Genomic DNA, 27,036 nt, shown 5'->3' with positions numbered 1-27,036 from the left:
AGAAGAAAAAAAACACCTGCGTCAACTGCCGCTGCCGGTCTCGCTGGCGATTTTTTACCTGCAGGCGACGTTGGATTCCGACGAGCCCCTGCGGCCCACCAAACTACTCCGTCCTCAATTCCAACTACAAGTGCGAAGGTTGCGCGCAAGCCGGATTTCCCGGTGGTGCTGATTACGAGCGCGGATGAGAGAATGTTCGATCGATTGCTTCTGCGCGCTCGCCATTTACAGTCCCAACGGGATGATCTGCTTCAAGAAGCGTTTTCCCGTCGGCAAATGGCAGATTCAGAATCCTCCAAAACAGTAGCACCGGAGTAGGAAACGGTTCTTCAATCTCTTCCTCGACGTCGTCGCCGTCGAGGAGAGGGAGAACTGAGAAGGACTGCCAGTTCTTGCGTCGTTGCTCTTTATAGTAAATTTTTTAAGCACAGAATCTAAAGTCATAGATCTTTTATGTTACTTCTAGTAATTAATGATCAAAACTAATTAATTTATAACTTGAAATTAATTAATAAATATACAAATAATTTTTTTGATGGGATCGGATATTCATCATCGGCTTGTTTGTTTCAATCGAAATTGCCATTAATAGAATCTGAACGCCATCTGGGACCAATTTGTCAATTTTATTGTTTTTTGTGCTAAAAAGTAAAAATGGAAGGGCATGACTGAGGCAGTACCATATATCTTTCTGTAGGTTTTGGCCAACAGAACCAACCCAACAAGGTATCCAATCTACGCTCGCCTCTTTCTTCTTTCCATCCGGTTTCTCTGCTCATCTTTTTAGCTTCTTGTAGGGATTTGATCATGACAGCAGCCTGATACTCTCGTTTCTAGAGCTGCATCGCACTTCTGTTTGAAACCGCACTCCATTTTTGGTTCTCATTCTTCTGTTCAAGAATCACTCTTTGTTGGCTATCAAATCTTCAAATCTTCGACTTTGTGCAGGCAGGAGCCTAAAAATCCGATCTTTTGATGCCCTCTTCCTCCTTTTCTTATTTCATCGTCGGATATGGAGGAAATGGGCGCGAGATTGTAGTGGCGGAGACCTGATGCTCGTATAAGGTCAGTTTTCTGAACTAAAAATGTCGTTTTGTTTCTCCTTTGTCGATTTCCATGATTAATGTTAGTTTTAAATGTTCTTTTTGCTTCCGAAGATTGATGAGATCACGGAATCATATAAGATGGTCGTCGTTGAATGATTTCGCCTTTTTCTTTGTCATCGGCTTTCATAGATTTCGACCAATCTGTGTATCGGTATTAGTCTTTGCTTTTGTTTACTGATTGACATGAATGGAATCTGATCGATATTATCACTTTGTTGATCAGTTCATTTTGTAATTCCTGCGATCCATCTTCAGTTCCTGATTGTTCATTCGTATGAATCAAATCTCAGCGATCCGTCTGCAGTTTACCTCTTTGAAGCTTAAGTTGACTTTTAGATGTTTGATCTGGGTAAAGATCGTCCGCCAAAATCTTATATTCTCTTACTTGGTGGAGATTGGATTCTGTATCATCTCTGCTGCATCTTCTATCAGTTTATAGACTTTCTTACCAGCTATTGTGTAAATGCAAATTAATTGCTTGACTAAACTGTTGCTAGGAAACAAAAGAGCTCTTAGATAACTGCATCTGATTGCTTTCTCAATCTTTTTTTTCTCTTTTGCAGAAAATCATAAAGTCCAAGTGTTGCTGGTTTAGGGTTGATGGGTAGAGGTAGGGGAAAGGGTAAGAAATTGACTCTGTCCACTTATAATGAGGAATCAAAAAGTGGTGGTGAAGAGGTTCTCCCTTCCTATAAGAGGAAAGGAAGGCCTCAAAAGCCTTTGAAGGATGACATGGATGAAGAAGATCTTGAACAAAATGAAGAAGTAGAAGATGATTCAAAGCTTAGTGCACTAAATAAAGAGGTTAAGGTCCTAACAGTGGTGAATGGGAAGAAGAGAAAGAGGATTTCAAAAGCAAAAGAGAACTCTGATTTGCTGAAAACAGAAAATGGAACTGGATCCGAATCTAAGGAACACTCAGCTAGTTCTAATGGTTTTCGACGTGTTGGGAGCCGGCGGAAAAGTAAGCCTCATAGGGCTGCTGAAGCTGGAGTTGAGTGCAAGTGAGAATTTCTACTGAGACCTTGTATTGTTCCAGTTTCAAATGTGGCTGAGAGTTATGATCCATGGTTCACTTTTTTTCCCACATTTTAAGTTTTATGCTGTTAATGATAACTTGATTTTAAATACTAGCTATACTTTGTAATCTTCCAAGCTAATAGAGCTGGATGCAAACTTTACTTGAGTGTTGTGTGCTTTTTTCCTGAGAATCTCAAAAATGAACTTTTTTTCCTTCTTGTGATCTGTTTCATATAATTGTCTTCTTTACCATTGATTGAACACTTATTATTGTCTTGGTTTATTTGCCTGGAACGTTTTGCAATTGCTCAATTCTTATATGTCACATATGTGCGTTGATGTTGCAATTCACCTCTTGTCTGTTACCTCTGATTGTTTTCATACTGTAGATATTTGATGCAGCAGTTAGGTTATCAAATGTTTGTCTGACATTTCGTGCTCGCTCGTGTCGGTTGGTACACTCTTAGGAACAGATAGTGTCTTGTTTATTACATGCTTCTCTTCTCTGTGGAATTTTGTTTCTACTTTGTACCAAGTATTAGGATAAACTACTCTGGGCAATGCTGATTAGTCTGAAATGAAAGAAGAACACTACACTCATCAATTTCCCCTTTTCCTTCTTGCTCTGTCACTTTTAACTTGATTCCAAACAGTTTATCGACCATAAAAGTACCCTAGGATCTCCCTACATCTTGTTAGATTCAACATTGTTTTGATCCCTTTGTTTCTGTTGGTTCAAACTGGTCAGACAGTAGCTGAGAGAGGACTCCATCTCTCTGGAGTTAAAAACTTTCCATTAAAAACTCGACCCAAATGATTCACAGATTTTGATCCCTTTATTTACATGTTTTGATTATCAAACCATAATGATCTTTTGGTTTGTCTGAGATAATTCTCATTTACTGGAACTTGATGATAAAGAGTTTGGTTCCTTGTTACATCATGATGGTTTCTGCAGCTGCAGAAAAATTTCTGACGGGTGGACGATCAAACTTGATTCGTTTCAGACTCATTCAAACAATCAAATTGCTTTGGTTCATGGAAGAGCAGCCAAATCAGACAGATACTTCCGACGGATTAGGTGGCAACTATACGATGTCTTGCAGTGTAAGCACACGTTTCTGACCCAAAACAAATCACATGCAGCATTCTTAATAGTAAATATAAGTTTGATAGACTTCTTCACGGGCAGAACTTGTGTCAGGCAAAGAGAATAGTTAAACGAGCATAATCTGCTTTTAACTTTGTTGAAGCTGGTAAAGTGTTGCACTGTTTGTGGGACAGATTGGATCATGATTTTTGCTATTTCATGACTTTTGCTTAATCAGAATGATACAAGAACAATTAACTCTGAGTAGTCATTGCAGTCCAAAAGTTTGCTCCTTGGAAACTTCAAAGCAAACGTTCTTTTTCTGTTGTCTTCTAGTGGCAAACAATAATGATTTCACTATTTAAAGCTGATTGAAGTACTAAGCAGTTTTTGACAGGAAGAACAAAGGCTGTCTCTACTCGAATAGCAAGTTGCTTTTTCCATGTTTGAAAAAGTAATCTGTGTGCTGAGAAACTAAACTGATGCATCTAAACAGTGTTAGCAATTCAATTGTTTCTTTGATAATTACAACATCAGACCCTGCACCAAGCCACCTTCATCACAGTCCATTCCACCACCGTCCACGAATAACCCAGGCAATGCCAATGCGCAGCCTGCTGCTACTCGATCGTTTTCCAGAGTTGCTTGCAGCCATGGTAATATAATGCTCCACCTTCTGTTCAAAAGTGGGCTTTCAACAGTGGAGTTGCCTCTTTCTCTTCGTTGGAGCCAGCTGCCTTCCTCACAGAGCACTCTTTCTTTCCTGGTTTCAAGATCAATTATTCGTATAAGTACTAGGGTTCTTGACAGAGGTAAACTTGTCCCGATCGATGCAAGTGGAGGAATATGGTATGAGTTTGTCCTTGAGACGAGAACAACACTAATGCTTTACTGATTCCAGTAATTGATAGGAGCTACACACAGTCACAGACAATGCTTTTCTTGCTCTGCTCATCTGCTTCGATGGAGCTTCCTCCAGCTAAAATCTAGCATAACTAATACTATTACCAATTACCAGCATCTCCAATTCTTTAGCATTCACCCGCTCCATTGCTCAGGTACTTGCTCTTCTCGCTAGATGAGCAGGTGCACTTCGCCTGTCCCTCCGCGAGCACCTTCAAACAGCAGCGAAAACAAGGCGAAAGAAATCAGAGGGATGCAAAGCGGAAATCTTGAGAGAGCAGCTAGAGCAATACCTTGACTTGTTTCTGAAGATCCTTGATATAAATGACTGCTAAATCGAGCATAGCGGCTGTGTTGATTTGCTGCAAATTTACCACATTTTCAGCAAAGCTAGGCCATTTCGTGTTTGTGTTAGTGACTGATAGAGTTACCTTATCCATGTTAGGAACGAGTTCTTGTAGCTTCCTCATTCTTTCACTAATTTTGCTCCTCCTCACCTAATCGAATCCATGCTCAATTCAGTTATTTGACTCAAGCAAACTATACGAACATAGATCGGAAGGAGATTGATAACCCTTTCAGCAACACTTCGCGGGTGGGTAGCGAAACCCCGTTTAGCTCGGGCCCTGCAAGTTACTGCATCCTCGAACTGTAGGAATCTGTCAATTGCACAGTTCTTCGGCAAGCTCGTCTGCTGTGCCCAAATCACACAGAGAAGTATAATTAGACAAGCTAGCTAATCATTGTAATTGCGTGAATCTGATGTCAAGTACCTGAGTTTCTGATTCCTTGCCATGACCACTTTCAGAGATCTGAGGCATTAGGAAGTTTTGCCTCGGTGGGCAGCTAATGGGCGGAAGATCCTTGTTTCTGAGACTGCTCGAACTTATCACAGTGTAGCCTACCGACGAATGAAGCATAAAAATCTCAGCTTTATTGTTTCTTGCAGAAATTGGAAGAAATTGATCGTTACCATTATCTGCATTCGAGTGGGGAAATGAGGCGACAGCAGGAGAGCTCGCCGGGCGAGTGAAACTGGGACAGAGATGATACATCGTCAGCGGAGTAGTGGGGAATGCAACCTTATGATGGGGGATGAGGATCTCCGACAAAGCCGGCGGCCGCGACTGGTTTTCCGGGATCTTTGGGGCCGAGAATCGGGGGAACATGGTATCTGTCTCGGGCCGGACGGGGAAGAACTCGCCGCAGATTTCTCCGAGAAACGAGCTCGGAGCGGACTGGAAACGCTCGAGGCCGGAGCTCATCTGTGGTTGTCCGCGGAGGAGTTCCGATTGAGGTTCCTTCGACGGAGTTCTGCCCATCAACCACTCTTCCTTCTCCGCCGCCCCAATCACTCCATTTTTTAGCCAAAAAAAAATCTCTTTTTGATTGTAATCCACAAGATACCTCGGGAGATTGAATCCGCAAAACCTTAAAAAGATCAGATTGGAAGCAGAGAAGGAATCCAAACCTCGTCGACGCCGAAGAAGCTTCGAAAGAACAACTTTCTCTGCTCGAAGTCGTCCGACCAACGATGAACTCCACCTCAACTGAATTTTTGCAGCTGCAATCACAGAATTATATGATAAACAAAAAAATAAAAGTGGGTGCAGCGCCAGATTTCTCTCCAAGTCCACGGAAACAACACCGGAGTTTGAGATGAACCACAGTGTTCTTCGAGGCCGCCATTTATAGAGGCCAAGTGTCGTAAATACCCATTCGTATCATTGTACAATACAAAAGACCACACGTTTCAATTTCCTTAAATTACCAAAATGCCCTTAGTCGCTTGTGAAATCTTTCTGCCACAAGGGTACTTCTGTAAATTGCCATATTGCAAGTGGCAACTTGCGATACGCTAGCAGGTTCGATAAAATTCAAATTGGATAAATAAATTCTAAATTTTATTACATATGATTACGTCATCATTATGTCAAATCTTGTCCACTTGCACCCATAGATTAACATACATAAAAAAAAAGATAAAAATAAAAAAAACGTTCGACATTTAGACATTTTTTTTTAAAAAAAAAAAATTAAAATTTTAAATCCTAAATACTACTATATCAAAATATTTCTTAATCAATTTTATTAAAATTATTTAAAATCATTTTAAAATTATTATAATAACTACTTAAATAGTTATATTATTCTATAATTATAACAATTACTTATTTTTGGAGAATTAATAGAGTAAAATTCGAATTCTCATGATTATATATTTTTGGAGAATTAATTCCTCCTATCTAGGAGGTCACTCGATATCGTAATTTACCTCGCTTTCGTAATATCTTAGAATGATATCATCTTTTACAATAATATAACAATACTAAAATAAAAAATATTCTCGAGATAAAACATATAATGGGATGCTTACTTCATATCGTTTACAAAAGAAATGCTCATTTGACAATTCATTAAATGTGCTCTCTTGATTTTTGCCCTAAAAAAATCATAAACAAAAGACACATGATTTAATGGGGAGATTTCAAGAAATCAAGCTCACATTACAGGAGAGCATTAAAAGCAATTTAACAACTGAAAATGAGAAACAAAAAAAAAGTGAAATAAATTTCATTAGTTAACAGTTAAATCAGCTCACAACAAGCCTCATCCTGATCATATAAACGATCACTAGATTCATCCAAAGATAGCTTTCACTTTGCAGAAAAGTGTCATCACTTTTGCCCAATTATTATCGAGATACCTCAACTGATTCACTTTAAGATAGATTCCATCAATAAGTAGCATCCCTCAATGGTGGATTGGTTGACATTTCAGTGGAGAAGAATAAACTTTCTTCACTTGTCTGTAAGAGAATGGTTCTGTTCATTCCATCGTCTTCAATCATCAGCCATGTTCATGAACAAAGAACATCTCTGTGGTTCTTGCCAAAACATAAAAAAGGAGATCAAGCACAAAAAACCTTTAACTCTTTTGTCCTAAAGGATCTGCTTCTAGAGGTCAAACATTAAAATTGAGAAAATGAAGGCAGTGGCATCTTCCAAAGTCAAACCTTCAGGCTAAAATAAAATTCAGTAGACAGGCAACAGGTATATTATGCAAAATAGAATAAAGAAACTCAGAAATGCATGTTTTATTCCATTAAAATTTCATACTTGTTGCCAGATTTGATATACTACACTCATTATTGGTAGGTCACTAGCAAACTGACAGTTGACATCTCGATCATCTCCTAGTCTGTATGATGGTTGAAGTAGCCCTCCAGAAATCCAATCTAAATCAGAGCCAAAAAAACGAAAAAATAGGAATGCAAATAAGTAACCCAAGCAGCAAAATAGTTTGTCAAAGAGACTTTTGGCTACACATTCTATTGCTTACACAAAGAAGGACAAAGAAAATTCATAAGAATTTAAGGAGACCAATATGTAGTTGCAATAGATTTATAGAGCAAACAATCTTAGAGTGTGATAGACAATGGATGAGGAAACAATAGTTAAGTTAGTTGTTGCAAAAATAAGTAGAAATATATAATTGGATTCATACTCATAAACAGGTTCAAATTTAAATTCATTGCCAAATGTGATAAACATGATGCAAACAAATTGAAACAACTAGAGATAAGTTAAAGTGGGTAGCTAACAAGTTCGATAATAACTCTAATGTTATAATACTCATAACAAACCTTTAAAAGCAATATAGACTTGTGAACTAGTGTAAATACAGATCCAATAGTGAATACAAGAATATATAAATACAATTCTAGCCTAGAGTATGGAACGACTTGTGAACAATGTTCAAGAACTATAACCAAGTTTAATAATATTCATGAGATTCATTCAAAAAACTAAAAAGAAAGTCTATAAATGCCCTCCGCTGGTGGTATCAACACTCTCAATTGGCATTAATATCCAACCTCATCTAAGTTTGTAAAGCTCCTCTATTAGTCAAAACATACCATGTGAGACTAAATTAGAGAGTTACAATAAATGAGAATTAGCTAATTTGCTTATTAATCATAATAAATGAAGCACAAGATATTGATAATCCACTCACCTAATAAGTCTATAAATCTCCTTCATTAACCAACACCTAACTATGTTGGACTCAACTATAAAAAGGAAAAAGGGGCAGGGAGGCACAATTGACAACTCAACTATGCGAGAATGCTTGAGTTTTGTCAAAGGCATGATATAAAACATCTAGCATATCAAAGTCAATTTCTGACTTAAATAGGGAAATTATAATTGTGTTCCTTTAGGAAATGTTTGCAATATGGATTGAAATTCCAACCATTATTGGACCCAAATAGACTAGTACAAAAGGGGAGCAAAACCTTAATATCCCATTGATCAAATTCCATGGTCAAATTAATAGGCAGAAAATAGTTGCCTTTTTAGTTGTGGAGATTAGTTTGAAGATTATCTGGCTGTGCGCCCACAGAAATCGAGACCATGTCTAAACAGTTGGATGAATGACTTTATGACGATGTTGAAGAAAAAAATGAATACAACCAACTTTATATTTGAAATCAATAAAATGATCAAGCATTCAATTATTATATAATGCTACATGTCTACCAAGAAAGATAATTAATTTTTCTTTTTTATCTTCAGTTTCATTTTCTTTAAAAAAGAAAAAAAATACTAATGATGAACAGAAAAGTACATTATAGATATATATACATGTGTTATATCACAGTATAAACAAGCCAAAATGCAGCGAACAAAAAAAACAATTTTCAAATAACATGCAACACCAGCCCATCCTAAACTTTAGAAAGCAATATACCTGAACACTAGATAGAAAGTCACGCTGCGGAGGGAGTCATCACGTACTCTACAGCTCCAGCTGCCGATAGTGTTGATACTGGCAACTCTCTGACCTCCCCCTCCTTCAATGCAAATGGAAGGCCCTTGTAGTCGAGGCTCTCATCGTTGTACACATTCCACCACTTGCCCACAAGCATCTTGACGTCCTCCCGGTCCATGTTTGCTTCTTTCCCCGTGTACCTCCATGGCTTCGACCACTGAATAAATTCCCACATTTAATTTCACAGCAACACAACTGATATGCTCCCAGGGATAGACGAGTGCAAAGTAGTACATACGGCATTACAATAGTGGACGAGCTTCACTTTCTCAAGATCCACCTTCTCTGGATGCCTCCATAGCATAGAAATTATCAGGTTGTAGACCAAAGGGATCGGCTTGTAGATGTCCTTAAAGAACATGTTCAAGAAATCCTACAGAAAAAATTTAGTTCTTTTAGTGCAATCTCCAGAAAAAGAGTAATAAACTCACCATGCACCTGCTCAGCAAAGGGGGAGGGGGCGGCTATCTTGACAGCGGCAAGTAGAGACTCGCAGGTGGTGAGACACGGTTCGTGCAAGAACATGCCGGCATTGAAGTAGAGGGAGGGAGGCGGGCTGAGCTCGCCGGCAGGCCAGGTCACACGGTCAGGGCATTGCTGACAGTAACCAATCTTGAACTGCGGCGTGTGGCTCCACGTCTTCTCGCAGAAGCAGTCCATAACGGCGTAGAAGTAACCGTCGGGTAAGTCAAACAGATGATCAACATTCTCGTAAACTTGTATATCCGCATCCAGGTACACAATTTTCTGGTACTCGACGAACTGGAAAATGATCGAACACCTTCTATTCTCATCCCAATGGCAGAAAGAATCGATTTTGAATCAAATTGCCAGGACGAAAGGAAGATAAAGAGTTGGATTACCCCCCAGATGCGAAGCTTGGAGTAGTTGATGGCATAGTAAGCCTTGGCGAACTCTGTCTGGTTCTCCGGGGGGTACACAGGTTCAATGTCACGGACTATGCAGCCCTGTGACACGAGGATCTGGCGGTGACTCTCCGGCACGTTAGGGAGCGTTGCCACCACCAGCGGGTAAGCGGAATCTACTTTCTTCAACCCCTTGGCAAGCCCCACAGTACCCTTAACGTAGTCACCATCGCCGGCGAGAAATGTAACGTAAGCCCTCGACGGCTTATCCTTCCTCTTTCCCTCCTCCGCCGATTTCCGGACAATCTCCGACGCCATGTATAAAGAGAGCTGGATGAAGGATCAAATCAAGGGCAGTTGCTACAAATCGCAATGAGCGAAAAGGCGGAGATCAAATAAGAACAAGAGATCCATTTTCGGAAAGTTCATTAAGTTTGGAATCCTCACCATTAATCACCAGAATCCCTCCAACAAATCCTTCCATGATAGGAGAAAAGATTCGTGATCTGCACCATGCGCTGCCATCCAAAAAGACAAACGAAACCGCGGCGATCGCGACTTCAAAGGATCGAGCAGGGTGGAAGCCGCCGGAAGCAGGGCAAGGCCTCCGGCCATCGAGGACGTGGTAAAACACAAAGGAGGCTTCCGAACCCACCTGCTCGAACCACACCTCCTCTCCTCAAGCTCCATCAGACACTCCGATCTTGCAAGCCGGCGGCGACGGAGGCGGCGGCGTAGAAGCGGGACGGAAGAAAGGGTAACCTAGTGACGAAATGAACCGGCTCGGTTCGAGTCAATCTACGAAATATAAATGAACCGGCTGATTTTTAATCAATTTTTTAATTATTTTTTTCTGAGGGAAAAAAAAGGCCTAATTGTTAAAGCAGAGCAGAGTTGCGACAGACGCGTCACCGTGACAGCTGACGTTTAACCGGCGCCATTCCCTTATCCGACGGCCAGCCAACCACCGCAGGCCCCGCCAGAGCCGACCCCGCCCCGCCCCCCCCCCCCCCCCCCCCCCCCCCCCCCCCCCCCCCGCGTGCCCACCAAAAACGTGATCATGGTGGCGCAGCGATGATTAACTCTATCAGCATACAAAGGAGGACTTGGAGTCGCTTCTTCGCCACGGCTCTGTGTGCTTCGAGTCGATTACCGCGGAACAGGAACGATGGAAGCAGGCGGCGGCGGCGGCGGTGGAGAGGAGAGCTACGAGGTGGTGGAGCAAATCGGGCGAGGGTCCTTCGGCGCCGCCTTCCTCGTCGTCCACAAGGCCGAGCGGAAGAGGTACGTGCCCGTCTGCCCTGCATGGCGCGTTGTCGGCCGCCGGTGACATCACCTGAGGTCGTGGTGGTTTGCGTTGCAGGTACGTGATGAAGAGGATACGCCTGATGAAGCAGACGGAGAAATTCCATCGCACCGCTTACCAGGAGGTACCTATAGAATTCATGCTCGAACCAATTGGATCAGTTCTGCCTCCGATTGATACGCTTTCTCTGCATCGAACAGATGGCTCTGATCGCGAGCTTGAGCAATCCCTACATCGTGGAGTACAAGATGGATGGGTGGAGAAGGTACACCACACACACACACACACACTTGTCATCATGGCAGCAAGCAAACATTGATGCTCTGTGTTTGCAGGGGAACTCTGTATGCATTGTGACAGGATACTGTGAAGGAGGAGACATGTAAGCATTACCATTTTCAGATTCATCTTTTAGTGTTGTTTCTTTGTTTCCCATTAAAGTTCCAATCCAAACTGAAATGAAACAGGGCTGCAAAATAAAGAGGGCCAGAGGAAGGGTTCTTCTCAGAGGATGTGAGTACTGTGTAAGTCTTACAGCTAAAACAGGGTCATGTTAGTTGATTGCATGTTACTGCAGAGGGTGTGCAAATGGCTTACACAGTTGCTCTTGGCTGTGGACTACCTCCATTCTAACCGTGTTCTGCATCGAGATCTCAAGGTAGATGATTCAAGCCTTAAATTTTGACGAAGATCATACTATATGTGTCTGATTCCTCTGCATTTTGGTTTCAGTGTTCCAATATATTTCTTACCAAGGATGATGATGTTAGACTTGGTGAGATGATATCAACTTTCATCAGTTAAAATGTTCTATGATAAGACTAGCTTGTTCATTGTCATCTAGTTTGGGTGTAGGTGATTTTGGACTCGCAAAATTACTGAACTCAGAAGACCTTGTTTCATCGGTATAATCCATTTCATTTCCTAGTTATCAAATAATTTTGCCTTCATAAGCAACCTAAGAACAACTCTAAATGTATGTCTTCGAATTGTGAAAAGAAAGACTAAGGTGCCAAAATATGAAGTTCTTGAGCACTGTCACAAAAGAGAAATATGAGCTTGGAAACATTGACAGAAAGTAATTCATAGGCTTTGCTTATCAAAACTCGCATACTGATCATTATTCATGTGAGTTTGCTCTGCATGTGTAGATTGTAGGAACTCCAAACTACATGTGCCCAGAAATTTTGGCAGACATACCATATGGCTACAAATCAGATATATGGTCCCTTGGTAAGATCCTCCAAAAAGAATTTATCACATAGTTCCTATCGATATGATGATGAATTTTGCTATCTATGAACTGAATCAGGTTGCTGCATGTTCGAGATAGCAGCTCATCGACCAGCCTACAAAGCTGCAGTAAGTATTTGATACCATATCTAGACTTCTTGAAATGCAAATGATTCATTGAATTCTTCAAACAGGATATGCAAGGATTGATCAACAAAATCAACAAATCATCCATAGCTCCAATGCCCCCCATTTACTCCTCTTCTCTGTGAGTTTTCCTTGGAATCATTGTTTTCTATTTCGAATGCCAAGGAGCCAAAGTTTTTTGCTTTAGTTTTTGAGAGTATGTAATGACTCCTGTGAGTGACAGGAAGAGATTGATCAAGTGTATGCTGAGGAAAAGCCCTGAACATAGACCTACAGTAATATTCACATACACTCCAGACTTCTTATATCGTCTCAATTCGATATCTTGTATCGGTTATGCTTGCCTTGCATTTCAGGCTTCAGAACTGTTAAGGGATCCCTACCTGCAGAAGTATCTTGCAGCATCCTTCAATCCTTCACCTCTCTACCTTCCAGTACAATCAAACAGCAACATTCCACAAGAGAAACCGGGAAGAAGGCAAAGACACCAAGAGTTGCACAATGGCGAAGTTGAAAGATTGAATATCCAGGTATCAGAAGGTGCACCTGGAAGATTTTTGCCCATCGAACGGGTCTGCTAATGATCATGAGTCGACTTTGCTTGAATCGTGATGATGAGATCAAGAGGATTGATCCAGGGAGCTCTAGGACTACACTCCACACTGATATTGGGCAAGAGATATCCTTAGATGGAGCAAAGGATATGACAGTGGATGATGAAACAGCAGGAGCAAGCGACCACAAGAAAGATATTAAGAATGCAGATGAGGCAAACTTCTGCTGGGGAAGAAGCATCAGCCACCAGCAGTGTGGCTCCACCTCATGGAGACAACAACACAAGAGGTGAATGGGAGAGCTTGAGCATAATCCAACAAAGGGCCAATGCCCTGGAGTCCCTGCTGGAGCTGTGTGCACAGCTGCTGCAGCAAGAGAGGCTCGAGGAATTGGCTGGTGTTCTGAAGCCATTTGGAGAGGAGGCAGTGTCATCCAGGGAGACGGCAATCTGGTTGACAAAGAGCCTCTTGTCTGGCCACAAGTATGGATCAGAATCCAAAACCAACTAGCACTGTAAATTGTATTGCAATACACTATCTTGTTGTTTGAATTTATAATGATGGTGAAAAAGCAAGACAAGTAATAAATAAAAAAACTCTTTTTATCACATTACATTTATCATTCAAAATCTCACAATCCGTAGAAATTGAACACAGTGCAGAAGGAATTATTGACTCATCAAGCTGCAAGGTTTCGCCTTGATGAAGTTACTGCAAGTAGAAGGCGAAGAAGGAGAGGAAGGAGGCGGCGATGGCGGCTCCGACGGCGGGGGTGATGGCGAAGGAGGAGCTGGCGGGTCCTGGGGCGGGGGCCTCGGCGGCGAGGGCGGTGGTGGCGACGGTAGCCACCAGGGCGGCGCAGGCGATCTTCCTCATCTCCATGGTGATGGCTGTGGCAGGGGAAGAAATGAGAAAGATAGTCTTGGAGGGATTCTTCCTCTCCTTTGCTATTGCAGATTTGCAGGCCTGAGGGAAGGGAAGGGGGGAAAGGGGGAGATTTATAGGAGGTAGGGTTGGAAGGACAACGCCATTGTTGTGAGGATGGACGCGGTTCGAGGGAAGGCCATGTGGAAGGCCATGCAAAGCTGGTTCGTGCCTCCTCTCAAACCAGGCGAGGAATTTAATGGCTATAAAAGGACCTTCACATAAATCTTTGAGAAATCTATCTGCTTAGCCAGTGTTAATGATGACATAATTCAAGCTCCATAAGCTTTCAGGATCATAAACGAGTCGAGCAGAATTAGCAGTGAGTGGTGAGGTGATCGATAAGAGATTCTCCTGAAAAAGAAAAAAAAAGTTACCAAAGACAACCTCGAAGAACAGCAGATACATGGTGACAGAGAATTCCACTCTATAGTGAGAAAATTTGTTATCAAATCTCAATTCTAATCTTCTTTTTTTTTTTCACATCTTTCGTCGAAATCTGACCAGCTTGGCCAGTGTTTCCTGTGCCGCCAAGGTCATGAGCATGGTTATGGCCTAGCATCACGGTCCTAATGCTAACACAAGTTTCTCTTCCTCGCAGAGTCCAGGGCTGAGTTGCTTCCCCTTCAAAGGAAGGGCAGTCTTTTTGATGAAGAAGACCATGTCCTGCACTGAGCTGCACGAGAGGTGGCTCTTGTTTGAAGCCGAAGACGAGGAATGCTGAAGCCCACAGGTGATCCAAGTTCATTGCAGCATTGCCAGCCCTCATGGCTCCGTGCACTGCAGCCTTCGCCGGCGGCAGCCCGCCCTTCCTTTTGGCAAACACTTGGGTGATTGGATGGAGTTGGATCCAGCAACCTGGCTGTCTCGTGCTTCTCTTTGCCAGGCCGAGATTCACCAGCAGCATAGCAGAGTCTACTTCAGCTCTTTCTTGCTTGACTAGCTGCTAAACAGCACCTGGAGGCACAAAGGAACGCATCAGTGAGATCTTTCCCCCATTGACAAAAGCTTCCTTTTGTAGGCAAGTTGTTGGAGGCGGCCGCTAATAGATTTGAAGAAACTGGAACGGAAGCAAACCATGCACCAGTTTGGGCCATTTTTGACGCAAGGCTTCTTCCTGTAGCTTGATCCACCACTGCAAAGCAGAACACCAGGGTTTTCATCAAGAAACTGTTGCTCCTCCAGAAGCCATCCTCATTTCCCCACGACAAACAATTGCCATCGTTGACTGAGATCCTATCAATTGCTTCAAGCAGTTCCAATGGTGAAATGGGAAGCTCTGAAAGAAGTGATCCAACCACTGACAACCCAAAGCTCAATCTCTCCAACCTCTCATCAAATTTTTTCAGCACTTGACTTTCCTCACTGGTGTAGTCCTTCTTCCTCCTCCCTTTGAGGAGCAACAGCGACTCTGCGAGTGAGAGTGGCGGAAGTTGCATGGGTTCAAAGCTCATGACCTTGGTAGCCTAGTGGTGATGATGACATGGGTAGCTCCAGTGTTCCTTGGAATGAGATCATGCAAATCTTTCCCTTCCCACCATTCTTTCTCCGTCTCAAGGTTGTCAATAACCAGCAAGTAAGGGATATCTCTGAAGAGCTCCCTCTTTACCCGTAGGAATGCGTCGAACTCTTGTTCATCGAAGCTCCTTATCCTCCCTCTTTCCTTCTCTGCCTCTGCACTGAGGTCCAATCCCAATTTCAAGGACAGGTTCAAGATGTTTTGCCTCAAGTACCTTGTTTCACCACCGATCCACAGCACCATCCTGTATCTCTGAGCATACCTGTAGGCAAATTCCAAGGCAAGCTCTGTCTTACCAATGCCCGAGCTCCCATTGACACAGAACACACTAGCATTTCCATGGCCTTTGTTAGCACCGCATCGCGATTTCTTGTGCTTCGATCGCTGCTTCTGAAGGCTTCTTCCTTTGCTTGGTAGTTCAATTACTGGTTCAATCCAAGCCTCTAAAGTAGGCTCTTTGCACTTCCTCATCTCCAAACTTATATACTTTTTACTTGTTCTAACTGTATCAATTTCCTCGTCAGCAAATCCATCACTCGAGCTGCCCCTTGTCAGGGAAGGCTTTGGGCATTCCATTTCATGAGCTTCGATGCACCCAAAGAAAGCAGCTTCAATCTCTGCCACCTCCTTCTCTCTACCCACAAAATGGTCATTTCGAGGAAAGGGCAATTCCTCAACAAAATCAGTTTCTACCTCTGCAATGCTCCTCCTTCCAAGCCTTGATTTTAGAATGGCCACAACCTTGGATATGCAGCTTCTCCAATTGCTACCATTTGTTTCAATCTTGAACTCGTTGCAGTTTGTAAAACCTTCCAATGCTTCTCTGCTTTCCTTACCCTCCATCCTCTCATTTGAAAGGCTGAACAATCTCAGAGAGCTCGGTGTCGAACAGAACTGAAATCAGATTTTTCTTCTGAGCAAAGAACCTAATTTCCTCAACACTGAGACGATTTAGAAAGCTTGATGGAGTCACCACGATGACGCCAAAGGCAGCAGAGCATATTATCCGGTCTGCGATTTCATGGCTCTGAGAATCCGAGTACTTCGCCCGGTCAGCAACAAACGATGCTATTCCCTGGAGCTCAAGCTCGGTCTTTAGCCACCTACAGAAGCGAACGAGGACGTGGTTGTGTCCGTTGTACCCAATATAGACATCACAGCCATGGAGCTTCAGGTTGGAAGGAGGAGACACCGAGCCTCTTGTGAGCGAGGTGCGAGGAACCGGGAAGGAGAACGATATGCGAGGCAACACGGCATCGGAAAACTTGGGCTTTTGCTCGATTTGGTCTGCAACAAAATCAGACCTTTCCGAAGGAGGAGTGTAGGAAGTGCTCGGGATGTCATCGGAATGCGAAGCGGAGTTTGATGTGGTCGACGGCATCGTAGCTGTGGAGTAGCTGTGATTCCCATTCAGAGGTTCCAACGCTCTCGGAGAAATATACGGAGATTGCAGAGCCGAAACGAATGCAGACGATGGAGGAGAAGGTGAGTTCAGGTGTGGGGAGAGAGAGATGGCCGGAGAGATTGGCACAGATTTCTCTCCATTCTCCGACGAAGGCCCAGCTATTCTAATGGTCAGCGTAGATGTGCATTGTTCGGAGGAATGAGAAGCTGATTCATCCATGGGTAGCCACAGCTCTCCCTTTCTTCACCACTAAAGCAGAATAAGATCGAAGAAAAGGAAGAAAAGATCATAAGCTGAAGTAAGAACTTACAAAGAAGGCTGATTTCATGCTCTAAAGCTCAAAATTCGAAGATCCAATTCCATTTCCTCACCAAAGCACAAGGGCACGGCAAGGCTCGAGATACATGAATCTGGTCCGTCTTCTCTGTATTGCTCACATGGCTCAGGTTTGAAATAAAAATCATTGGAATAAACAATACAAAGATACTGTTCTTGGCCTTGTTCTATGCGTTGGGTGGGGGTTCCTTCAATTCACGTCGCAGGGCTGCACGCCAAGTCTTGGCAAGTGGCGGGAGACATTGGGAGGGGAACCAGGGCTCAGACATTATTGGCAGAGGGATTCAGTGGAGCAGAAGAAGACAGGTGTGGCTCCAAATCCCATGCCGTGGTATTTGGAGCAAGGACCAGTCAACTTCCCCTCTCTCTCTCTCTCTCTCGCTGATATGATAGTTGATACTCTGAAACTTGTATTGCTTGTGATTACTGTGTTTAGATTCTGCTCCAAGAGCTCAAAAGCAATGTTCAGCCATGGGATTGTCTTCACGGAAATAAATGTTCTTTGGAGCTGTCTCATGCGTGCAGTCTGCAACAGTAGGGAGTAAACATACAGGACAAAGCTTTCTCTGTAGGTGCAGAACAATTGCAGTGAGAGACGCCATAAATTTCCTCCAGTAATTTTTAGGATTAACCAGAAGCATAACAGAATTAGACAGTTTCAGTAAAAAGAAATATATTATTAGAGAAATGTTATATGAATCCCAAGTTTCGTCAACAAAGAAACTCTACACTTCCAAGAAAGAGAACGAGCTGCACTGCGAGGGAGAATAAGCTTTGAATCGTCGAGCCAGTGCTTGCATCCGCATTGTCTGAAGCCGGTGGAAGAGCATCGCAAGCGAGACCTTCAGCGCCTTCGCGACACTCGCTGGCAAAAAGTCCAGGCGGGTACTTTCCGTAGAGGTTAATGTAACTGAACATGGTGGTGGCGCAGTCATTTCTGCCGTCGTTCAACTGATCAGCGTGAGGGCACGCGAATTCCTTGAACGCAGTGCAGCAGAGCTTGGCAGGGTACTGTGGCCCTTTGCACTGGCTGGTGATCACCGTGTAGTTCAGGTTCTCAAAGTCGATAGAGCAACCTAAATAAGCATGAGCAGAAATTAATGTATCTGAAGCAAGCTCATCGACGATCAGAAGAGGGAAATGTTGCACAATTTATTACTCGATTGAGCCTGAAGCAAACTTCTCCCCGCAGAGCCGCGCGATTCGAGAGCATTATCTATGCAAAGGCGAGCCAATTGGTAAGCTCGGAACAGAAGGACGAAATCACGAACCATGGTGACAATTCATACCTGAGATGAAGGTAGAAGCGGCCGCCGATCGCGCTACGACGACGAGAAGAACAGTGGGGAGGAAAACCTTCAGAACGAAATCCATCTCTTCCTATCGCCAGACAGAGGGGGAAAGGAAGAGATAGACGGGGAAGCAACGAGAGAAGCGGAGGAATGGGAATAGAAGAGGAGGGGACTTGCTGCGGCCGCACAAGTCGGGGAACAGAGGAGGCCATGATCGATCGCTAGAGCTAATAAAAGAACATGCTATTTTTACAGTTCAGCTTTCAGCAATCATCTGACCAGTTCGCAATTGTATTTTTTCAGAAAATTTCAGAAGAAGAGCTCGATCGATCGTTCTCACCATACAGCGCAGATTGCAGAATTAATTACAGATAAACATTATCAACTTGTAGTATTCGCTATAAAGCATTTAAAACAGGGGCGAGCTTTTAGTCACTGCCGGCGGCGAAGGTGGCCGGCGCTTCCGGCGCCGCCGTCCGGCGTCGTCGTCGTCGACGCAGTAGAATATGATCCAGGAGACGATGGAGAGCCACGCGACGATGACGCAGTACATGGCTTCTCCCCCGAGGCCTTGGATCGTTCCGATCTTTTCCATGATCTCCATGGCTCTGTATCTCTCCATCTCCTCCGTTGCTCAGAATTTATAGGAAGAGGACGATGCAGACGCTATATCGTTGATGTTAATTTGCTTAAGGTTTAAGGAACAGGAGCGATAAGCTCTGCTGCAAGCTTAATCAATGTTGATGGGGATTGGCTTCCCTTCCCAGGAATCGCGATCGGGGCAGCACAGTGCTGACATTTATCAGGGCGACAAATTAGGTGGATTCCCATCACATCTTCGTATAGCAATTTAGAATTTTTCAACATCATTTCAGTTTAATCAAACTTAAATATTGCTTTTCAGGCGAGATGAAAGCATTTTCGTCAGCTAAAGAAGCCTGGAATTAAGAACGGCTTCGCAAGACGAGAGCCGCAAGGCATAATTGAGTAGCTGGGAAGACGTTGACATTGGGCTAGGATCGTTGACTTTGTTGGCGGGTAGATGGTGGTTGACTTTGGTCTCCTTTATGGCTTATTGACGTAGCGAAAAGTTATTGGTCTCATTAATTTGTCGAAAATAATATTAATATAATATAAAAAAATAGAAAAATAAATACATTGTTCCCAAAGAAAAAGATGACGATTGAAAATTATAATGGATCCAAATTCATCCAAATTAATTCAACAGGTGTTTAAATATTCAAATCCTAAATATTCAGATGATGAAAAAGCCTTCAAATTCTATCTCCAATACAAAAGATTACAAATGGGCTAAAATTCTTTCGGACCTTTGAAAAAATTTTAAACAACGTATTTTGGGCTTGAAATTGACATGTTATAGATTCTTAATGAATTTCGATTTGACACGTATAATATTTAATTAATCAGAATAAATTTCGATTTGACATATAAAATATCATATTTTGATATCTATCTTTAAAAATTTATTCTATTATTCTGCATCACTCAAGATTAATTATTTATGCTCTCCCTCCCTAAATTGTTATAAAGAATTATTAATTATCTTTAATATTTTACCTCTTTAAAAAATTAATATAATATTTTTCAGCTACTCTGCGATAATCTAATTAAGAGATTTAATTAATTTAATTAGGTGCATTAATACATCAACAATCACTAGTTTTTTTTTCCGGTCCGGTATATTTAATTTAGCGCACACATAAAAACCATTATTTTTCTATTTTCCTTTTTCAGAAATGTCTATAGTATTTTTTGCTGTTTTATGCAAAGAGAGGTAATCCTTGTCACAACATATTCCCGTCACAAATTTGTGACAGGAATCTGGATCATTCGATTTTAAAATAGAAGATTAAATCCAGGTCATCGCAATCATCCATTCAATCTACGGCCTGGATTTAATCTTAATTTTAAAATCGAACGGTCCAGATTCCCGTCATAAAATTTGTGACGGAAATCTATTGTGACAAGTAGCTTTATTTTAATAGTGTTAGCATAATTAAATTATAAAATATTAGAAAACAACAATATGAACATTCATAAACTTATTAAAATTGCAAAATATTTAAAAAATAAATAAAAATTTGATTAAAGATTATTATTTAAAAATCGATCGTTAAATATACATAATATCGAATCCTAAATATATGGATTATAAAAAGATAAAAATTAAATTATTAAAATTAAAAATTATGTATAAACTCTCTTCATCGTTGTAGCCTCCTAGAGATCCACAAAGCTTGCCCCTTTTTCATCCTCGACAACTCGATCCATCGACACTGCGCCATGTGCTGCCCGAGCAGGTGCTGCTGCCTCTGCTTCCTCCTCTTGCTGGCGATCATCGTCGTCGGCTTCGTCTTCGGGTTCGGGATCTTCTCCCACGGCTTCCACAAGATCCGGGACGCTCTACACCTCCAGGAGCCGCCTACGCCCGGATCCCTCAACGGCCGGCCCTTCCTCGCCGGCGCTGCACCGCCTTCTTTCTGAGAGGCACGCTCTTACTCTTTCCTTGATTCCCCTCATTCTCTGGATCATTTCGCATGCTTACATTGGACTTCGGCAGGGGAGTTTCGGATTGGTAGATTCTAGGGTTTATAGATTTCTTTCCTTTTAATCGATTTGATGTTTCTTATCGGTTCGGATTTGAGATCGATTCTTCTTCTTCGGTTTGATCTGTGGAATGTGGATATCTGGTTGAAAGATGGAATTTGTTCCCGATATGGATATTTATTCTGGATAATTCAGTGAAAAAACAAAAATTTATCTTTGTTTGATGAATAATTTCTCCCCCAAATCCATGATTCCATGGCTTGTCGATCTTTATCCAAGTTGAAAAATTCCTCTCATTTTTTTTAATTTGAAAAAATAATTTAATAATGCGAAATAGCCGTTTGTTTTATTTACGATAATAATCTTTATCATATGGTAAAATCCAAGATGATCTAACTCCTGGTTGAAACTAATATTTTTAAAAAGGTTAATTAGCAAAGAAATTTGACACTGTGTTCCTTTCTTGAATATCGATCGGGTTGAAACGCTTGCATGGGGAAGATCTATAACCTTAATTTGTTGGGATTTTCACTGTCAACAATGAGAACATTTCTATCTTAATTGTCACTAAGGAACTGTATTTTGTTAACGATAGTGTAATTGATTCTCTTTATTTCATTAAAACATTTCGAACTTGAAACGAATATGTTTGAAGCTTCTACTTCTTTGTTCTTACTATACTTTGGAAGTTCTCCGTGAGCATGTTCTAATGATCATAGTATCCATCAAAGCGTGGGAGGATTAATTGCATGAAATTATTAGAAGTCATTAATTTCATTTTTACTCAATTCAAAACTTTAACTCTTGACATCACTGATAATAAAAATATATAAAGTTTTATACACTCATACAACAACTCTCTGTTTGAGAGGAGGTGAGGGAAGAAGAAGGAAAGATAATTTTGATCTTTGTTTGGGATGAAATGAGTTAAGAAGGAGAAAGGAAGAGAAGCGCAAGCTTCACCTTTGCATACTCTTAATCATTGCAATATCTTACATTCCAATTTGAAATGTAAAAAAAGGAAAAAGAAATTTAAAAATATTTTATACTCATTTTATTTATATTTTAAGATGTTTCATTTTTACGCCGTTGCTCTTTATACAACACACGTCGTTATCGTTTAGTGTCTAATCACTTGCACTCCACGAAGTCGATGTCGATCCTTGCCACATATTTCTCTGAAGACAAGACTAAAGAGGATAGAGACAGATAGTCTTAATTTTCTTCTTTTCCTCCTCAAGGACTCTTCTTCTTCTCTTCCAAAATAGATATTTATCCAAACAACATATATTATTTATTTTAAATTTTTTATATCCTAATTTTTACGTGTAATATTAATAGAATTTTATAATTTTTTTTCTATTTTCTACACGCGTTATCTTTTTTAAAAAATGAAGTTATTTTTATAATTTTATTTATTTAACTTTTATTCCTCTTCTTCCTTTCTTTCCAAATAAGATAACACATTAATAAATCTTTCATCGCTTATAAATAAGAAGAACATACATATTTTATTTTTTTCTTTCTTCCTCTTTAACCTTCTCTCATCCAATCCAAACAAAATGTAATAATAGAAGGTTAAGAATTTGAAAAAGACAAAGAAGATAGAATTTTCTCATAGACTTTTATTGACAGCAAATAGTTTATTAATAGACTAATACATGACTGAAAATAACTTAGCCACTAACCCGTTAACTCCTCAATGACTAGATATGCACTAATTCAGTAATTCCATAATAGATAATGAAGATTAACCCTCTAATTAACTCCATAATACATACTCCTTAATGAGATTAGCATCCACTAATTAACCTTTAATTGTCGAACATGCTCCAGACCACTAATAACTCTTTAACTAAACAGGCCATGCTATTGAGTTGCAGACTGACTTCCAACCATGGCTTCTCTTCACTCGGCTGTCTCCTCCGAGTTGCGACGAAAGTTCATCCGGCATTTCCTGCAAGTAAATGAGACAAGGAGAGGGAAGCTTATGCACACCTTCAATTCTCGCCAGACCTCTGCAGCGGCAAAGATGCAACGCACACAGGCTCGGCAAAGCATCTTCCTCCACCTCCAACTCACGCAGACACTCAAGCTCCTCGATGTTGAGTGATTTCAGGCCCCGAAACTGTTGCGCGACGAAGCAGAGACGGCTCCCGTCGTACGCCCTTCGAAGCGTCAAGTGCAATAAATTATCTAATTCCCCGAGAAGAGGAAGGGGATTCGACTCTTCATCGCCCAGTTGAGAATCAATCAAGTAGAGGTGTGTGAGGCTAGTTAGGAAGCCGAACCACATTGGGAGCTTCTGCATGCGTCCATCCACTACGAGCTTCTGGAGTTGAGGAGGCAGGGAAGACAGTGATTCCAACTTCAATGCGTCGGCCGGTGCAGCTTTTATACTGAGGGAGAGAAGTTCCCGCATCGCGCTTAAGGACTTGCAAAGATCAGACCACTGTTTTTCTTTAAGGTTCGCAAGCGCAAGACGCCTGAGATGGATCAGTTCTGCCATGTCCTCGATGATTGAAGAATCTAGTCGGACTGTTTTCAGAGTCAACAAGTCTTTCAGTTGCCACACCCACGAATGATCTGTGACGAAATCAATTAGGATGCCGTCCTTGGTGTGGAGCCTCGGTTGGTCCATTAGCAGGTGCCGTAGTCTCGTAAGCTTTCTGATCCTTCGGGGAATGTATGCAACTCTCGTTCCCTTCACATCCAAGGTCTCAAGCATCTGTAGTTTGTCGATGTGCTTGGGGAGGTTTTCCACCTTAGTTCGCCTCAAGCTCAAGTACCTCAAATTAAAAAGATCAGCCACTTCATCTGGAACATGGGCAATAGGAAGATTCCTCAATTCCAATACCTTCAAGAGCATGAAATTGGGGGACATTTTCACAAAAGCAGCAGCAGAGTCCTCGTCACCTGAAAAGAAGAACAAAGATCGAAGGCGGGAGATGACGTTGTCTCCCACTGTTGTCTTTTTGCCTTTTGGAAGGGAAACAGGGGATTCCTTGATGCTCTTCTGGATAGATAGGCGACGTGTGGTGTCATCTACTGCAGTTATTCGCTCGTCTAATACGGTGAAGGGAGTTTTGCAGCAAGCTTAGCATATCTTCCCTGCTTCTGTCTGGGCCGATGTCATCGTTGGTCACTTGCCTTACGATGCTTCCCATAAGCTGGTCGAGGCTGCAAGATTTGGATACGGAAACCCAAGCAGAGCAATCAAAGCACTCCTTGATTCCTGATTTGTTGTAGACATTCATCGCGAGGGCCGTCTTGCCCAGACCGCCCATGCCGCAAATGGAGATCGCTATGTTCCTCAGGACGTCGACGTTGGTCTCGTGCAGGAGCCACCCAGTTAACATGTCTTCGTGGCGCCATTTTTTGACCTTGATATCGCTTCCTTCTCTCTGGAATTTCATGTTTAAATTCCTTCTTGATATTCTCCAAATGGGTGGCCATGTAGTTCTGAGCTATCGATCTCCAGGATTTATCCCAGACTTGGCCGCGTCCGCAGTAGACCATTTGTTCAAACATGTCCTCCACCTTCCACGACGTTTCTTGCACCTGCTCTGCCCAAGCGGTGAGAGCGCCGCCGGTTGTGTTTTGCTCCACCTCTCTTAGAAATGAGTGCATGCTCTTCAGCTCCTTGCCCAACTCTTCCAGTTCATACTCGATATCGATTTCGGAGCCTCCGACGTCTTTGATAGCTCGTTGGAACCCGAGGGAGGACCGATTGGCCAGCGTGAGGTCTTTGATAGCTCGTTGGAACCCGAGGGAGGACCAATTGGCCAGCATATTCGACAAGTAGCCTTCTAAAACGGACACTGCGGAATCGATCAGAGAATCCATTTTATTTATCTGCGCTCTCGTTCAGCTCCGATCTCTGCAACAAGTTTAATTAATGCATAAGTTTCTCTGCTTGTGATCGATAGATAATTCATGATTGAAAAAACTGGATCGAGTAAATGAACTCTAGCTCAGATATCCACCAAAAGATTTAATACAAATTTTTAGTTTTCTTCTTTGAAGATAGATATAGATCAAATGAAGAAAACTAGTAGAAATTTTCAAACTATATATTGCTTTGCAAAGTAGTTTGTGGTTTACAAATCATAAAATTACAGTGCCCTGAGATGTAAAAGAACATTTTTGAGTGTTTCATATATGAAGGAACTCCAAAAAAAATTGCTTTAAAAGTTCATTATGATATGGGGAGGTCGAATCTTTCAACACATTTTATAAGTAGCAAGTAACTCACTAAAATGTTCATATGTCTATTAGATTCGTTAGATCCAATGGAATTTACGTATATCTCCAAAACGATATAATATTGTTCATTTTAGACTCATATTCTACTGGTTTTATTTTTGGACTTTATCCAAAAATTCTCATACCAATATAGATATCTCAATCTTATAATCTCAAGATTTTTTTTATGTATTTCCAATATTAGAATCCCAACAATATCTTTCCTAGCTATTAATGTTCTTACCATCTTTAACAAATTAATACATCAAAAATTAAAAAAGGCACTCTTTATTATCATTTTCATAAAAATATATATTGATTTTTTTTAAATGTCAAAACAACGTTTTAACACATATTTCTCATCTAAAAATACCCTTCTTCAAGTATTTTCATAGCATCTATGAAAAGCAAAATTACTACATATATAACACTTTTTTAACAAATTTTTTTTTTTATCAATTTAGTCAAAGAAAAAATTAAACTCGATCAAAATTATTGTAGCAAAAATACTATATATACATAGTTGCTATAACAGTGTATTGATTATGTCATAATTGTTATAAGGCACTATTTTTATTTTTACCCAATTTAATACACTAAGAGTTTCCATTATATTTGTGATCATCTGAAGTGCTTTTCTTGATTTCTTGACAGTATTCATGTAAGAATGCACATAAATTTTCATTAATGAATATAAATAAGAGGAAAATCTTCCTAAGAGATAAGTTGTCGAGCAATACTGAGTATAACTTAACGTACCTTCACTACTTAAAGACTTTTCGGCCTCGATTGCCTTCTGTCTTAACTCTCAATGCTCGATACTTCCTTTCCTCTTGCTTCCTCTGTTTATAGATGGTGCTGGAGAACCAATGGGGCTTTGCTATGCCTGGGTCTTTAGATATTTCTTTTAGAAAAAGAGTTGACCTACAAGGAGTCAATTTGCAATGTCTCACGCAACTAAAACTAAAAGACGAATTTGTTTTCCATTCTTCTGATAATCTTGTGCATATTGAATGGCTCTCATACCAAGTCGTTCCTCCACTTGTTGTGTGTATAATAACCTATTTATTACAGACACACATCATCCTCTGGTTTAGGTTCAAACTGAAATGGATTGCATAGGTGGAATAGTTCAAGAGAATCAAGTGAGGTTGCTTTCTGCACTCATTTTTCTTCTTAAATGAAAGCATCATTTTGGTTGGTTGCTGAAGCTCTTAAATCGCCATTTGTCTTTTCCATTTCTCCCTTGTAGTCGTATCTTGTCCTTCCCTTGTGCTTGGCCTTACGATAGATGAGCTCAATTTAAAATAATTTTGATTAAATTGCTAAATTTGTCTAACTCTTCAGCTGTCTCTTACTACTTACTGTTCCATTGCAGTGTCGATTTTCTCAGTGGGCTTTATGCTCTCCTTTTGTCGTTTTCATGAAAGAAGGGGGCCAAAGGAGAAGAGAGAATAGTTTTTGCACCATGAAAAAGGATTGCCTTTAAGCTTTACCTTTTGAGTTCTTGGCACATATGCTCCCTTGTTTTTCAATTTGGTGGCTAGCAATCACAGAGGAAGGATGCAAGTACACAATCCTTCTTCTTTGGTTGCTTGGCACGAGTTTTTTCTTGTTTAATGTCTTTGGCTAGCAACCACATTCTTTTCTTTCCCTCTTCTTCCTTTTTCACATACAGTTTTGGGATAC

At 41.2% G+C, this 27,036-nt stretch overlaps 6 protein-coding genes and 1 pseudogene across 7 annotated transcripts; 2 read left to right on the top strand and 5 right to left on the bottom strand.

Moving 5' to 3' along the window:
- The first annotated feature begins 734 nt into the window (after positions 1-734).
- On the top strand, positions 735-2,344 carry LOC141846613 (uncharacterized). Its single transcript, XM_074734648.1, has 3 exons — positions 735-878; positions 949-1,065; positions 1,670-2,344. Exon 3 carries the CDS (start codon positions 1,707-1,709, stop codon positions 2,112-2,114), a length of 408 nt encoding a protein of 135 aa, XP_074590749.1. The 5' UTR covers positions 735-878; positions 949-1,065; positions 1,670-1,706; the 3' UTR covers positions 2,115-2,344.
- A 1,186-nt stretch (positions 2,345-3,530) lies between these two features.
- LOC141846770 (transcription factor bHLH81-like) lies at positions 3,531-5,509 on the bottom strand. Of its 2 annotated transcripts, none has more exons than XM_074734813.1 (6): positions 5,093-5,509; positions 4,893-5,020; positions 4,694-4,813; positions 4,551-4,616; positions 4,413-4,481; positions 3,531-4,331 (listed from the first exon to the last, which is right to left on the bottom strand). In XM_074734813.1, the coding sequence occupies exons 1-6, from the start codon at positions 5,439-5,441 to the stop codon at positions 4,248-4,250; spliced, it is 816 nt and encodes a 271-aa protein (XP_074590914.1). In that variant the 5' UTR covers positions 5,442-5,509; the 3' UTR covers positions 3,531-4,247. The 2 variants fall into 2 exon arrangements, with proteins under 2 accessions (XP_074590914.1, XP_074590915.1); XM_074734814.1 differs by having other exon boundaries at positions 4,694-4,810.
- Positions 5,510-6,778: 1,269 nt separating this feature from the next.
- LOC141846077 (galactinol synthase 1-like) lies at positions 6,779-10,533 on the bottom strand. Its single transcript, XM_074734059.1, has 6 exons — positions 10,266-10,533; positions 9,816-10,178; positions 9,391-9,714; positions 9,191-9,325; positions 8,872-9,109; positions 6,779-7,357 (listed from the first exon to the last, which is right to left on the bottom strand). The coding sequence occupies exons 2-5, from the start codon at positions 10,134-10,136 to the stop codon at positions 8,891-8,893; spliced, it is 999 nt and encodes a 332-aa protein (XP_074590160.1). The 5' UTR covers positions 10,137-10,178; positions 10,266-10,533; the 3' UTR covers positions 6,779-7,357; positions 8,872-8,890.
- A 386-nt stretch (positions 10,534-10,919) lies between these two features.
- On the top strand, positions 10,920-13,621 carry LOC141846078 (serine/threonine-protein kinase Nek6-like; annotated as a pseudogene).
- Positions 13,622-14,462: 841 nt separating this feature from the next.
- LOC141846529 (uncharacterized) lies at positions 14,463-17,125 on the bottom strand. Its single transcript, XM_074734572.1, is given in 7 exon segments — positions 14,463-14,522; positions 14,524-14,572; positions 14,614-14,649; positions 14,651-14,904; positions 14,906-15,444; positions 15,447-16,362; positions 16,364-17,125. Coding segments are annotated over 7 exon segments (2,616 nt in total).
- An 828-nt stretch (positions 17,126-17,953) lies between these two features.
- Positions 17,954-19,145, bottom strand: LOC141846528 (GPI-anchored protein LLG1-like). Its single transcript, XM_074734571.1, has 3 exons — positions 18,532-19,145; positions 18,402-18,458; positions 17,954-18,318 (listed from the first exon to the last, which is right to left on the bottom strand). The coding sequence occupies exons 1-3, from the start codon at positions 18,614-18,616 to the stop codon at positions 17,954-17,956; spliced, it is 507 nt and encodes a 168-aa protein (XP_074590672.1). The 5' UTR covers positions 18,617-19,145.
- A 3,580-nt stretch (positions 19,146-22,725) lies between these two features.
- On the bottom strand, positions 22,726-26,244 carry LOC141846758 (disease resistance protein RPM1-like). The gene is made up of 2 exons (XM_074734799.1): positions 26,107-26,244; positions 22,726-24,982 (listed from the first exon to the last, which is right to left on the bottom strand). The coding sequence occupies exon 2, from the start codon at positions 23,984-23,986 to the stop codon at positions 22,958-22,960; it is 1,029 nt and encodes a 342-aa protein (XP_074590900.1). The 5' UTR covers positions 23,987-24,982; positions 26,107-26,244; the 3' UTR covers positions 22,726-22,957.
- Between the last annotated feature and the right edge of the window lie 792 nt (positions 26,245-27,036).

This window comes from Curcuma longa, chromosome 15, assembly GCF_044706935.1.
Source record: "Curcuma longa cultivar G26 ecotype Majalengka, Jawa Barat chromosome 15, ITB_CL_G26_1.1, whole genome shotgun sequence".
Lineage (NCBI taxonomy): Eukaryota > Viridiplantae > Streptophyta > Magnoliopsida > Zingiberales > Zingiberaceae > Curcuma > Curcuma longa.
Note: the sequence above shows the minus strand (reverse complement) of the source record. Positions and strands in the feature narration are given on the sequence as shown.

Coding starts and splice junctions, on each gene's coding strand:
- LOC141846613 (XM_074734648.1), top strand. CDS start 1,707: ATGGGTAGAGGTAGGGGAAAGGGTAAGAAATTGACTCTGTCCACTTAT.
- LOC141846770 (XM_074734813.1), bottom strand. CDS start 5,441: ATGGGCAGAACTCCGTCGAAGGAACCTCAATCGGAACTCCTCCGCGGA. Junction 5,021..5,092: donor CCACTCGAATGCAGATAATG/GTAACGATCAAT, acceptor ATTCGTCGGTAG/GCTACACTGTGATAAGTTCG. Junction 4,617..4,693: donor CGCGAAGTGTTGCTGAAAGG/GTTATCAATCTC, acceptor GGATTCGATTAG/GTGAGGAGGAGCAAAATTAG.
- LOC141846077 (XM_074734059.1), bottom strand. CDS start 10,136: ATGGCGTCGGAGATTGTCCGGAAATCGGCGGAGGAGGGAAAGAGGAAG. Junction 9,715..9,815: donor CCAAGCTTCGCATCTGGGGG/GTAATCCAACTC, acceptor ATCATTTTCCAG/TTCGTCGAGTACCAGAAAAT. Junction 9,110..9,190: donor TCGTCCACTATTGTAATGCC/GTATGTACTACT, acceptor GAATTTATTCAG/TGGTCGAAGCCATGGAGGTA.
- LOC141846528 (XM_074734571.1), bottom strand. CDS start 18,616: ATGGATTTCGTTCTGAAGGTTTTCCTCCCCACTGTTCTTCTCGTCGTC. Junction 18,459..18,531: donor CGCTTCTACCTTCATCTCAG/GTATGAATTGTC, acceptor GCCTTTGCATAG/ATAATGCTCTCGAATCGCGC. Junction 18,319..18,401: donor TTTGCTTCAGGCTCAATCGA/GTAATAAATTGT, acceptor ATGCTTATTTAG/GTTGCTCTATCGACTTTGAG.
- LOC141846758 (XM_074734799.1), bottom strand. CDS start 23,986: ATGTCCCCCAATTTCATGCTCTTGAAGGTATTGGAATTGAGGAATCTT.